This window comes from Haliaeetus leucocephalus, unplaced genomic scaffold (assembly GCF_000737465.1).
Source record: "Haliaeetus leucocephalus isolate CR32 unplaced genomic scaffold, Haliaeetus_leucocephalus-4.0 Scaffold142, whole genome shotgun sequence".
In the NCBI taxonomy this organism is placed as follows: Eukaryota; Metazoa; Chordata; class Aves; order Accipitriformes; family Accipitridae; genus Haliaeetus; species Haliaeetus leucocephalus.
Genome location: NW_010972578.1, coordinates 774,717 through 789,234, shown reverse-complemented (window position 1 = coordinate 789,234; position 14,518 = coordinate 774,717). Strand labels below are relative to the sequence as shown.

The following is a 14,518-nucleotide window of genomic DNA, read 5'->3' as shown; positions in this document are numbered from 1 at the left end:
GTGAAATTGAAAAATGGTGCTCACTGAGGGGTTTAAAGACATTTGAAATTTGGAATATATTTTAAAGGTCAATTTCAGCAGTAATTATGTTATAATGGTGAAGCTTTTAGAGAATGCGAAACACAAGATTAATATGTTGCCAGATAGAAAGTGGCAGAAGACTCTATCTTGTGTGTGTGTGTGTGTGTGTGTGTGAGTGAGTACGTGTGTGCACACTCATGTTGCATGTGTTGAAGCTTACGGGCTCCAGCAATACATCAGAACAGCTTTCACAAATACAGGGAACACTGATACGCTTCATACATGTATAAAACGTCCACTGATATCAAGGACACTTGCACACTTGCCTAAACACAAGCTCGTACTTTTAGTCCCAGAAAGGAATTCCTTATCACGAATTTGCTGTTCCAGTTAATGGCAACAACAGTAGCATCAGCTGTTCCTCGCTGGAACTGATAGTCCAGTGTGCAAGGTGTTGTACGGTCAGAGAATAAAACTGATAAACCTGCTCATGCACATTTACTTAGTCAAGACAAAGCGAGCCTTTTCATGCATTTTGAGGGGAACTAGAGATGAGGTTAGATCAAATGAAATATTCTGGTTTATGATGGGTGTCTGTGTAAAAACCAAACATTTCTTTTTTTAATCCTTGGATGGGTGCTAAAGCACACCACAGGATCATCTATGCAACTTTATATTTTGTCAGATGAGTTATTGGCTCATTGTGCTCTCCGTGTTGCCTGATAACTTAATGTGCCTCAGTTTACTCAATCAAAACAAGAAAACCACAAGTCATGACGATGTCAAACATCATATGAGTTTTGACCTCTTCTAGAGTGAGTTGTGTAAGACGTTTCAGATCCTCTGATGGAAATCACTGCATAAAGCACGGAGAGAACTTACTCAAAGTAGGCAACAGCCTTTTTTCTTACGAAAAACACATTGCTGGAGGCAACCCTACCACTCCATGAATAGCATTATTCTGAAAACTCAGTCTAGGCTTTTCACTGGGACCTGGTACAGATGGGCACTTTCATCCCATCAAAGTTTCTCAGTCCTCTGGCTTCTTTTTGGAAATCCAAGCCTGACAGCACGTTTCTAAGATGGAAACAGCCACAGGGATGGATCAGAGCCTAAGCAAGGAAGGGAGTGTTAATACTGTCTAGCTGTAGCTATCTGAAGCAAATCCTGTGAAATCTGGAGGCCCCTGTGTCTTTATTCATTATATAGGGGTGGGATTAATCTCCTTTATTTTTAGCATTTAGAAGTCAGGGGAGGAAGTCTGAGCTGGTTTTCTTTTAGGACCAGTAGAGAAAAACGGGCAGGCAGAGTGTGGATCACCCAACTGGTCCTAGGCAGGTATCCAGATTGTTGCTGCTCTCCTCTGACTACACCGGGAGGCTGTGACAAGCTTAGGGTAGGCATCTAACACTTAGACACTTAATCCTCAGACAAATCTCACCTATGTGCTACTCAGTCCAGATGCTCTCATTTGCATTTAAGTTAGATGCCTAAAGACCCCAAGAAGATGATAAGCTCCTGTCTCCCCAGCAAAGGAGTGATTATGAAGGCAGATCCCCCATAGCACAGGCTGTGATTGCTCAGGAACCTGCAAGGCACCACTGCAGCAAGGCAAAATAAAACAATAAACTAAAACATGATGTTTACTGAGAGAACTAATCATTTCCCAAAGTACATAATAAATAGTATATTTATAACATTAATTAAATGTCTGCAGCTAAAATTATTTATAATAGAGGTGTGAGAGTCAATAGACTATTAGTGAAGTCAGCTTGTTTCATTCCAGAAGGACTGTACAAAGACTTATTACACTGTATATGAAAGTCTTAAGGAGTTGCTGGCTTAGAAAACTTTCTTTCCAAGATGTCTACGTAACACTAATGAATGTGCTATAGAGTACAGCTTATGAGAGGAAACCTAGTTTGTCTCGACTCCTCTCTGACATACTTCCCATATAAACAAGAGGAAAAATATTTACTTGTATCCTAATGAAATTATAACATACAATGTTAAAGAGAGCTCCAGAAAACCTACTTCTTAGTATATTTGGGGCTGAGTTTCTTAACAGAGTGTAAAGCAAAGAACAACTGCAGAACTGAAGGCCAACAGGTTGCTGTCTTTATGGGCAACAATGCCTACATCTCTACCTGCAAAGAAAACAGTCTAGGATGTTGGCATGAGCCCTGCCCTACAGTTTCCCACACTACTGAACCATTAGCACATCCCTTGGCAGTTTTGGCCTGTATCCAAACTGCTCACCAGTCCCTACATGAGAACATTCATCATGCCAAGGACCATTCCCAAAAGCAGTGTGAATGAATTTCTACCAGGTTTGTCTCCTTCCACCCTACTCTGTCCTGCACTGTGTTTCCAGTGGGCTTTGCACGCTCATGGGCGCTGATACATCCTTATGTCACACTTCATGGCATTAGCACATCCCCTCATTTTCAGGCTTTGAAACCTCTGGTCTATGACATGGGGTTTCTCTCTCATGACTCTGAGCAAAGCCCACACAAAATAACAGACCTATTTACCGTGAGTGTGGTCGGACTATGTCATCTGGCCTTGGTGCTAGAGAATGATCCCTAACCCTTTTTTATTTAACCATGCAAGACATACCAAGTACCTCTGCTGCCTTTAGGAGGGATGGGCTAGTTTCCAGCAGCTGAAAATCTATCTTTGAGCATGGGGAAGCTTTTCTGTTCCTTCTCTAACTGTGATCTTGAGCCTGGAGGCTCAAGACTCGTCACCCAGAGCTGGATAGATCATTCTTTTTTCATACAGCAACCATTTACTCACAGGCCACTCAGCTGGACCAGCTGAAAATGACCAGGGACAGAAAGAGATGGTAAGAGCAGTTATTATTACCTGTTGTTTTTGTGATTTGGAACCCATTTTATGAGGCTCACCCACCAGCCAGCTAGAATTAATAATATAGCAGGTCATTGCCAAACTCCATAGTTATTATGTTCAATCTCGATTTTCTTTTCCTCTTCTTTTATCCTCCTTTATGAGTTTTCTTTGAGGTGGCCATGCCCACGCCTTCTTGCTTCTTTGTCCTCAAGGTCATGCATCATGAAGATTTCTTTTCACCCAATAGACTGAAGGGTAAATAAATCAGGAGAAATCAAGTCCCTCCCTCCATTCCCCATGAGTAAGGATTCCCCCTGCCACTTCTTCTGGTCCTCTTAGTAGCTGTTGTCCATTTAATAAACATCATAGCAAGGCAGTGTCTCTTCATCATCTCTCTTCAGATTCCAAGACTCTGTGTTGTGCATTAAAAGTTTGGAGCCACAGGATATGCCAAAAGCTGGGTCATATGTTTTGCTATGATGTTCCTACTATTTCAGCTTTGTCTATAAAGGGCAAGTGGTAAATCATCTTCCTGAGAGTTAATGGAGCATTTCTGCAGCAGGAGAAAAAAGTGAAAAAGTTTCAAAAGAGTAGCTTATTATCTCAGTCAGCCAAAATTCGCCTTGCCCATCACTTGCCTAGGAGTCTTCATTTTCCTTTCTTTATTCTTCAAGTTATTTTTTTTTCCTTAGTTTTCCTTCACTTTACAAGCTTTCCTGTAATTCTGTTGCTTCAGTTTCAGATCCACTCCCCTCTTCAGCTCTCCAATTATAATATTTTGAACTTTAACATTAAAACCAGGGTACCTGTCTAGCATCTTTCCTGTGTAGGTTTCTAAGCTCTTTGCAGACAGCAATTAACTGAACCTGACAACAATCTTGGAAGTTTAGGTTAGTGGAGGCACAGAGTGCCTGAATGGTCACATATTTAATTAGTGGCAGAACTAGAAAGAGAGCCTGGGAGTCCTGAATCCTCATTCCTTGATTTGACCATCTGATGTTGTCTCACACAAAGCACAGTAAAATACAGATCAGGCTATCCCTCTCCCCATCCCTCCTCATCTCTGTAATTACCCATCCATATTTAATCTGCTTTATCAATGCCAGATATGCTACCAATCTTTTCTGGTTAATGCTCTGTGATACTCTGATTACTCTGTAATACTCTGTCTTCTGGTCTTATCCTTTCCCTTGAGATATTCATCTGTAGGGACAATCTTTGCGTGGGAGGTAGCTTGTTGAGCATTGCAGGACTCCTTGCTTGTGGTGAGGTTTACAAGCACAGCTGAGCTGATTTTCTCTCCAACATGTGCCCAAAGTTTACACCCTTCCTAAATCACTGCTAAGCACACTCCTTTCTCAGACATCTTGACAAGCTTAAATTTATCTCTGACTTCAGGTAGGGACAATACCTTATGACAGGGAACATGTACATCCCTTCCCTATCTATTCCACATACTTGTATGGCTCCTGACATGTTGCTTTCTAGATTAAGCTCTTGTGCTCCCTTTTGTGTGTTTGGGATGGACTGGGGACCAGATGGAGGGATGGGGAGATGGTGCTGCAGTGATGGGAAGAGCATAGATCAGTGGGCTCAGAGCACTTGCATGCATTCTTCACATCTTCACAAAGACACGTTACAATTTACTTTGTCCACAGTTGCAAAGGAAGCTGTAGCAGAACTCATGACTGTGTCCCTGCTACTGCTTCACGACGTGTCTCCTTAGCGGTGGGGCCAACCTTCACTGGCCCCATACAGGTACCTCGGTAGAGCTGGGGGCAGCCAACCCTCGCACATACTGGATCCGCTTGTTGCAGTTTCTGCACTGTTTCTAGTGTTCATCATCCCTCCCCATGCTGCCATCTCCCTGACTAATTAATAAGTGAGTCATCTTCTCCTGTGGCCTCGAAATGCATTCAAACTGTCAGTGGGGCATTTATTTATTTATTTTGTTGTGGTTAAAGGCCTACTCTTCTAAACAATGAAAGGATAAATAAAATCAACTCAGACAAGGTTATTTCACATTCCTAATTTCCAACACCTTTTTTTTTGCTAAAGCCCCATGATGCTTGTTCGTGTTCTCCCCCCCTTCCCTCTCCCACCCGCTAACAAAAAACAAAATACATTTTCGAATCAAGATAAAGCCATCAAAGAACTAACTAAACATGATTAGAAAGGACCTCTCCTTAATGGGAAAAAAATCATGATTTAGACCTGGCTGCTTTCCAAATATCCCTGTGCAATCAACCAAAGAAACACATTTTAGAAAACAGAATTGTAAAAGTAACTTTGAAGAATCGGTTGCCATGGAAACAGATCTGTAAATACTTAACTGCAAACATTAAGTGACACAGTGATATTCCAGAGCCCAGGATGCCTTAAAAGGATGGCAAATTTCACCCAGCTCTTTAAATAATCAACTCGGCTGTGCTTTGATTTTTCTTCTTTTTTCCCCCCCTTTCCTTTCTTTTTTTCACACTATTCAGTGCAATTGCATCCCTGTTCTCAGGCATGTGTGATAATAGAAATGCCAGAACTATTTTGTAAAAGAGAGTCCTGATCTTTTCTAACATGGAGGCAGAGAGGGAGGAGGGGGCACCAAATACAGAGTCAGAGCAACCTGTGGAGTCTGAAAATATAGCCCAGAGTCATTCTGTTTCCTTGTAACTGCAGGGTCAGAAGAAAGCGTGATTGATTGTGGCTTTTCACTGCAAGAAAAAAAACGCAAACGACCAGCAATTTCTTGTCATCTGCCAGGGAAGAATCAGATGCAAGGAAATAAAAGGGTTATGGGCAATTTTAATTTAAACAAGTGGGTGCATTTATGTTGTGCCCTAGCCTTAAATCTTTGCTCAGAGTTAACTCACTCCTGGGTTCCCCAATACATTTCAGGACCCAACTCCTGTTGCCTTCAGTGGAGTAAGAGTGCCCTGCTCCCCTGGGGAGTCGGGGCCCCTCTCCTTTCTTGTCGTGGAGCATCCATGCCCCACAGACTTATCTGGTTTAGTCAAGAGGGTGACTTCAGCTGAAAGCCTCAGGTGTTTGAAGGGCAAAACCTCTCTCCCATGCTGAGATCTGAAAAGTCAACAGCCCTGGTGTTTCCTCCTCGGAAAACAGTGAGGGGTGGCTGCTGATAGACCTTTCCCTGGCTGCAGACACTGATTACGGAAGGCATTTGCAAGCCTGTTTTTCCAAGATTTTGCATGTGGTGAATTTTCAGACATAATTCAAAAGGTCTACATGTTGTCCCCAGCCTAAAGGGAGGTGAGATGCGTCATCAGTACTGTAGTGTGAAGGACAGCTTAAGGGATGGCCGTGATCTAGTGCATGAGAAGACAGCGGACTATGGTTAAAAATCTAGTCCTGTCAGATGCCTCTTAATAGCCTTGCTCATCTGTTTGAAATTTGGGCAATACCAGTTTTACTGCAGTTTTAAACCTAACATGGGCAGAAGCTGACTGCAGGTTAATTTAACAAGTAGAAATCTTCTGGGCAAGGTGATTCCTCTTTGGCTTCTGACAGATTATGCTCAGAGCCTATGAGCATCCCTACACTGCTAAAATAGCATATGGCTTTTCCAGAGTAAGGGGCTAGGAGAGAGGAGAGGATTTTTTTCCCACTACAACCCGGCTGTTGGCAAGCACTTGGATTTGAACCAGAGATCCTCACTGCTGAGCAACAGCCTGTGAGTATCTGCAAACACGAGTTTAGCTGTCGCTTTAGGAGGACCTTTAATAACCTGCTTGTTTTCATCGCTCTGGTTGGGTTTGAGGTTTTCTCTTCCCTGTGGGCTGGCTATGTTATCCTACTGAAAGCTGAGCAGTATTATCCTTTAAGCTGATTTTTCTGCCCAGCTTAGGAAAAGAAGGGATGGGCAGAGGAAGAAAAAAATGTAGAGGCCAAGGATGCAAGAAAAAACAGGAGGGGGCAGAGAAATGCAGTTTGAAAGGAGCCCTGATCTCTAGAGTGATCACCTTTTACTTACATATTTTGTTTGCTGGAAGTCTGTACAGCTGTAAAAGATTCATCTCTCCTCTGTCTAGTCTTGGGGGTTACTGAAATGAACAGCAAAACACAGATAGAGGGATAAACCTAGATACAGATAAGTTAGCAATCGATTTATATAGAGAGATACTTTTTTTTTTAAAGAGGTGTCTTTATCTCAGGTAGCTGAAAAGTTCCCACCTGGATCTCTCCTCTGCCTAGCCTGCCTATCTCTGTCTCTCACACATGTCATCTGCCTGGAAACCTCTGAGAGAAACCTGTGTGATCTTTGTGGAAGGAAAGTGAGGAAAAGAACATCTTCCTTTGCCTTCCTCCACTCCCACCTGCCCCCTCCTTGGGGTGCATGCTTCAAGGAGATGTGTGTGTGGCAGGCAGAGCCCAGCACAGGGCAGGGAGAGGAGAGGTGGCTCTCATTTGCAAAATCCACGGTGTTTTCATCCTTGGCATGGTGGTGATGGGGTGGGGGAGACGAAGGGGGTATGGCATGTCACTTCACTTTATCACTGCCTGGGCTCTCGCCTTGTCATTCGGCACTTGCCATGAATCTAAAGAGAGTTTGGCCTTAATAACTTCACACAAGTACCGCATTGCCAGTGACTTTAGAGACGGGTGACAGCAAGCAAGGAATTATAATGAATTGCTGCAAATGCCTTCTTCACACAAATTACAGTTATTTTCCTCTGAGCCTGCACGCCTTCCAACATCAGGATTTTGGTTCAGAAGATAGGGCTGGGTGTTTATGTGTCTAGGGAGAGAGATACATTTTACCATCACACTGGGACCCCTTCGCCCCTTTCTTTCCCCACTGCCTCCCTGGGTTTTATTTATTTGTTTGTTTCAGATTTTTTTTTTTTCTCATATGCAGTCAGAAAACTGATTTTCCTACTGAAAGCAATACGCTGCTCACAAGCCATCCTGCACTTTGACAGGGAGTGGAAAGAAGTTTGGCTTTTGTTGTGACTGCAACAATTTAATTTAGGGTTAACATCTTCCTCTGTCACCATAGTTATCCAGACTGGGCTGTGAAGGTCCCCTTCTCCACTGAGGACAATGCCACGTGACTGTTTGGCCATCTTGATAGGTGTGCCCTGGTGAAGATGCTCTCAGACATCATGCCTGCCTTCATCAGGGCAGCTGGTTTGGTCTCAGCAGGGTGGGCAACCGTTCCTGCAAGCACAGCTTGGCTGCTCAGCACCCAGAGTGCCCGTAACTGCGGCCCCAGGAAAGCAGGTTCAGGTCAGCTGTCACTGTTGCCTGTAGGTAGAGTTAGCTTAGTCAGTCTGTGGTGCATTTGGGTTCTGGTTATTGCAGGAAAGATGGTAAAGGTCTCCCAAATACAGCATGACTTCCTTTAGACTGGTGCTCATGGCCAGTACATGGTCAGTACATGGCTCACGGCCATTTCTCACTTCTCCATTACAGTCACCGTTGTTTTCTTTAACAGATATTTTGAGAGGTAGTGAAGCTAGGCAGTCCTTGCATTTCTAAGGAGGAATTGTCCAAAGTCTCCACAGGTAAGTAAATTGCCCTAAAATCTCCTTGGTGCTAACACATAGCCAAACTCTCCATCTTTATGCTCGTCCTGGATCAGAAGAGGTCTCTTTACCAGGGTTCAGTGTGTAGCTATCCTTGCGTTGAGGGCAAGAGAGTGCCTTGCTTTGTCACTCCCCATGCTGAACAGAAGACTGGAGGTGGCACTGTCTTGATGTCCTCTTCTCTGTGCATGGGTTCAGGTGATTTCAGTGGTGGTCTGCAGAGAGGAGAGAATACATGTCACACAAAATCGAGAATTACCTTCAGTGAGGTGTGAAAGGAGAACTGTTAGGCAGTCACTTTGTGCAGTTCTGCAAAGGTCGCTTCTGTTCTTGCTGAGCATCTTCCAAAAGCACTGGAGTAAATGGGAAGATTTATTTTGACTGCCTTGGTTTTCATTGCAATTTGGGACCGTGAGCTAGTTTCTCCCCGTGAGTCGGAAGTATAACTCTAAGTGCAGGATAACCTCATCAGCTTTAGGTATTTAAAAGAATTGCTGAACAGTTTTGACTGAGACCACAGGTCAGCTGAGCTTTTGGACAGTTCTGGCAGCTCCTACCTGATTCACTCTGCCTCAGTGTAATCATCCACACAATGAGCCCTTGCTTCAACTGTTCAATTCCTAGATTAGTTTTAACAGACATTATTTGTGTTATTGCCCGTGTTACTTGTTTATTTAGCAGCTGTCATATGTCAGGATCAACTAAGTGATGATAATGCATGGCAAAATTATTTAAATTATACATGGGGTTATTCTTAAGTGGTTAAAAAAAAGAATGTGTCTGTCATTCAAGCCCATGTTATCCCAGAGGTGTACACCTGCTGCTGCTGGGTCTCAGGTGCATTCAGGACAGGCATTTGATCTCCTCCTGCTTTCATTCCTCCGCCTGGAAACGGGTTAGTCGTTGTGAGGGCTGTTGTGAGACCAGACAAAGTCCAGTTACAAAGAGCCCTGAGAAGCAGGGGACTGAAGAGGAATGTTATTAAAGACTGAGCTATTTCAGTAAAGGCACTGAAAGCGGCATGCTTGCATTTGCCGTAGTCCGGTATGTCTTTGAATCACCACTGACTTGGTTACTGGCAGGGAGAATCTGTTGATGCTGCCGGCTCTGCGGTGTCAATGCAGTTAAAGGGACACTGCCAACATGCGCTACCTCCTCAGGAACAAAATGTGAATTATAAGTAGTTTCAGGTGCTATGTTTGCCCTTGAGTATCCTTTGCTGATTTCTGTTGTCTCACAAACATGTTTTGAAATGCCTTTCCTTCCCTTGCTGCAATGTGAAAGCCCAACGACTGACTGTCAGTTGCCGAATGAGTGTTGCAAAAAGTCCATCGTTGGTAGAAGGGTGATAGTTTCACTTCGGCAGTCTCCCTGTAAGGAAGTGCATGACGATGGTATTCTGCATCATGTGCCTTGTCAATAAATTTATCAATTAAGTTTCAAGGCAAGGAAGACATCCGCAGGCAGTATCAGTACCTGCTCTTACAGAGCTTTCCCACTGCTGGCCTTTGTCAGAGATGAGATGTGCTAGCCTGGATCCACGGTCTCTCCCTGTGCAGCCATTTGCAGGTTATGAAGTATGGCAACTTGATTTCTTTGCAGTTATGTCAAAAGCTGAGCCAGGAACTTTAGTGTTCAGCTCACAATTGGATTGGGCAGGGTTAGCAGTTAAGAAAATCTATATTAAACTTGGAGGTGACTAAACATTACTGGTGCCGTCTCACAGGTATATGATATCGTAGTTGCTTTTGTCCATGGCTCTAAAAACAGCAATGAACCTCAATTTTCATCACACCAGGCTTGTACTAGTGTAACCTCACTGGATTGAAGCGTGGTCAGGTGGTCTAAAGTTATCGAGCTACCAATGCTTATGAGTTGCCGTCCACCCCTTGGGCTTCTCGGGGGGTTTTTTGCATGCAGAGGCAGCAGAGCTAAGGACACTTTTTGATGAGTTATATCAGGCCAGCTGACAGAGGGCAATTGATTATGTATGGCACCAAAATCTCTAATACAGGAGCTATGCACTAAGCACTGTGGTGTTAATTTATCCAGATCAGGTGTAAGCACACAATCACATTTATATCAGTGAGCTAGATAGCACTGCCACAAACTTCAAGTTTTAACATTGGTTCTATGTAAAAGAACAGAAAATAGATTTTTCTACAACTAAGCATTAATCCTAGATTCTATCTGAACCTTAGGTTCAATCTGAAACTTTTTGAAACACAGTTAAAGCATCGAAAACACCGAAGATTTGAACCAGCAGTATGTAAGATCAGCACTTTGTTTCATGTGCCTGACGCTTTTGTAATCCTTTAGCTGGTGCCATATACCTGGTTTACTGTACCATTTAACCAAGGCCTTACTAAAAATAAACCAAACACTGTTATTCTTTTAAGAGGGCAACTGCTTCCACCTTATTTTAAAACTTCCAAAATGAACTAAGCAGAAGTAGAAATGTCCTCACAGTCTTCTGCCTTGCTCTAACAAAACGAACCTAAATAGGAAAGCTGACTTAAGCAATTACAGTTTTGTCAACATTTGGTTTTGTCCTGAATTGGAATGAAAAGGAAGAATATCAAACCCCATCTTGGCACAAGGAGTTCCAGAAATGCTGAAACTTTTTAGTCTGACATCTTTGATTGAAGAAGAACATTTAGACTTTTCTCAAATTGAAATTCAATTTCCAGGCGGCCAGACCTGAGCTGTCGCAGTGCCTCAGGCAAATGCTGTGGACGGGGGGCACCATGGGATTTGTAGCCTGGCAGGGGAGCCCAGCCCTGTGAAGGATGGGGATGTGAGACAGCTAAACTATTGCTCTCACAAGAAATGGCTCTCAGCACTATTATTTGAATTGTGGGAAGATTCCACTTTCATCAGAAGTCCTTCAATTATCTTTTTTCAAACAACAGACAATTATCCCCATTTAAAGGAGAAAATGATCTGTGGGTTTAGCAGAGAAAAGGGGACATTTGACCTAAAACACATTCTTGAAAGGTAGAATTAAGTGTTTTGTGCATAATTTTGAAGAAGGGGAAAAAAAAAAACAGAAAAAAAAACCAAAACAAAAAGCCCTGTTTGCTGTATTTGATGTGGTGTTTATGTTTTCAGTCAGTTTGACCAGAGCTCTTCCATAAAGCATCTTATCTACTAGATTTTGAGACATTAATGGCTCACAAACTTATTAAGTGAACTTGTTAAGTTCCTTATTAAAGGAACACAACTTATTTTCTGTTGCATAATTTATGATGATGTGTTATTACTAATTAAATGCAATAATAGTAATGAATGCAGTCCTTAGGCTTGAGCAATTGCTCAGGCTTGAGCAATTCAGGTGGCTTTGTTTATACTCCCTATGTAAGTCTTTGTCTTAAAAAAAAAAAAAAAATACCATGATATTTCACAGATGTTTTTTTCCAAAGTGTTTTGAGTTACATCTCACAGGTAAGGTGGGCAGAAGTAGTCCAGGAGAGGGAAGAGATGAGTATTCTTTACAAAGTGAGGAGCTTAGAGTTGTAGATGTACATCATACACAATTACATATTCCGAATTTGTTAGTTCAGGAGAGGGGAAGGAGCTATATTTCATGTCTGTGAGGTCCTTGAATCTAGTAAAAGAGCAGTAATTGCAAGTGGATTACACCAGCTGCCTAGCTAAATGCCTGTCTTCTTTACAGAAGAACATTTTTCTATGCCTCTTTTTAATTCCTTCTCTATTTCTTTTTCATTTGCTATTTCCAATATTTGGAGGAAGTGGTAAAAAAAACCTGCCATGGTGACTTTGAGCTGTGCATTGTCCTGTTCTACCTTCTCCATGCTGGCTCAGCCAAGATTTTAACACCACACAGCCAGATTGGTTGTGATGGTGGTGCTAGTGGTGGTGGGAAATGTGGTTAGAAGGAAAAAAAGAATTAAACATATAACTTGGTGAACTCAACCTCATTCCTCTAGTCTCTTGGAGCAAGTGAGGGAAAAAAAGACTGTGTGAAAGGATTCTAAGGAAATGGGAAAGGCAAGAAGGGAAAGGGCTGGGTGGGTTGGAAAACATTTTTAGGATTTGTGGAAACACTGATTTGCAAAAGAAAGTGAGAGGTGTATTGTGTGGTGCCATGTGGATTTTCAAGAGAGAGACAGATGCATATGATCAGCTTCCCCTCCATCTTCTCTTCCTTCTGTTTCGCTGAAGTCCCATCATCAGTGAGGAACAGGGAAAGATGAGCCTGCTGTTGGGAGGGCAGAGCAGGGATGCTCAGTCCTAGATGGAAATCAGGGAGAGGGAATGCTTGGTCAGCTTAGCTTTAAATGAGAGAGAAGGAAGCCAAGAGACATGGAGGAGGAGAGAGAGGAGGAGAGACAATCTTGGATGCTTTGTTAATTTAAAAGTGCAGTAGCACAGCAAACCCTGTACTTGATGTCATCGATATGAATTTCAGGCCTTTCCTTCTCAGAGATCAACAAGGAAGGAAACAAGAAAGGCAGAGGTGACATTTAACCTTTCCCTCCCTAAAGAGCAGAGGGAAAGGGCTGTCAGATGCAAGGAGGTCAAAGGAGCTCTGACCATTACCACCCACCACCGGGAGAAAGGCTCATCCCTGCTTGTGTTTTCAACAAGACAAAGAGATCTTGATGGAAAGAGAACCCATTACATATCTTGCTGTAATGTATTTTAAATGCTTTTATTTACCAGCAGTGGCAATAACTTCCTGTTGTTATCAAGGCATCACCAGCTAAAGATAAAGGAATCTCTCAACTGATGGTGCATGGGGTTAGGAAATAATTGTCCTGCTCTCTCTGTCTAGCTTTGCATAATTGATCCTGTGAATTATGGGGGTGAAATGGGGAGATCACCATCTTCCAAGACAGCAAGCACCATCTGGGCAAAAGAGAGCTCAGTACAGAAAATTCTGTTGTCTCTTTTAATACTTACAATATTTCACCTGCAGACACATCAACCAAAACTCAAAATGCTTAATGCTAATGTAGGTAAGTCCACTGTTCTTTGCCAGGCTTTATCTCAGCCTTGGCTAGGCTGAAATCTGGACAGTAGTGTAAATCTACACTCCCTGTCTTGAGAACGCTTGCTGGCAAATTGGAGAAGAAATTAACTCAATAGATAAGGTTTTTTTCTAGCCACCTTTACATGCTGAAATGTTATGAAACATACCTAGCATAGCCAGTTCCTGGTCCCCCTTCTCCCCCCTTAGTTTCTAAAGGTAATTCAACTAGGTTCCCAGAAGAGTTGGGGTTGGAAGTGATCTCTGGAGATCATCTAGTTCAGCACCAGGAGGAGTTGGAGCTATTTTTGATGTACAAGATAAACTACCAGAACTAAGGAGACAGCAGCCAGCTACACTTTGCTTCTTTTGTTTGTGGTTAGTAAAGAGCAGGTCTCCTTGTCACATATCCCACACTTTGTTTAGAAAAGAAAAATGCTGGCTTTACCAAAATAAAATTTCTGTCTTTCAGTGGCAGACAGCAGTGGAATGATTGCTTCAGGTACTGAAGTACATGCCTTTCCAAGCAAAGGGTAGAGGGTTCCATGAGAAAGATTAGGTGTGGACTGCAGGAGCTAGTTTCTGAATACACACCCTTCATTTTGGCTATGATTAAGCCAAGTATTGACTAAGATACGAGAAGATGCACATCTTGGCAGTTAGCAAAACCTGGACCCAGAGATGATGACCCCAGCTTCCCAAAACCTTTCTTACTTTTAGGAATGGAGCTAGGTCCTTGACCTGAGGTAGCTATTCCCTCAGCCACGTCTTCTGTACTTGTATGATCTTTCCCAACTCCTCGTGTGGGGCACAAAGAGAGCCTGGGCTCCCTTTGTCTTCCTTGGCAGTCTGAGGAGGAGGAGGGTGACCTCTGGACCTACTCACATTAAGCTTTTGTCTTTAACCCCCTTGGAATCCTGGAAAGCCCCTGGAACAAGTTCTGTGCTCCACCATTAGTATTGTTTTCACTGGGCATGTGAATTCCCTAACTATTGTACAACTGACAAGAGGAAATGACACAAATCTTGGCATTTTACAAGAAAAAGCTCCAAAGCCTTTCACAGTTTCACAACTGTGCCAAACTGCAGATGTTCAAAACTGATGAATAAGA

The 14,518-nt window shown here is 42.8% G+C and overlaps 1 protein-coding gene across 11 annotated transcripts in view; it reads left to right on the top strand.

Annotated features, from left to right (window-relative positions):
- The window catches only part of CELF4 (CUGBP, Elav-like family member 4), a 690,804-nt gene that overhangs the window by 457,670 nt on the left and 218,616 nt on the right, over positions 1–14,518 (top strand). For 2 of the 11 annotated variants that reach the window (XM_010561117.1, XM_010561116.1), the window contains exon 4: positions 838–852. The exons of the other annotated variants lie outside the window; for them this stretch is intronic. In XM_010561117.1, the coding sequence (XP_010559419.1) occupies positions 838–852 (15 nt within the window). The remainder of the gene's footprint in view (positions 1–837; positions 853–14,518) is intronic. 11 annotated transcript variants of the gene reach the window in all.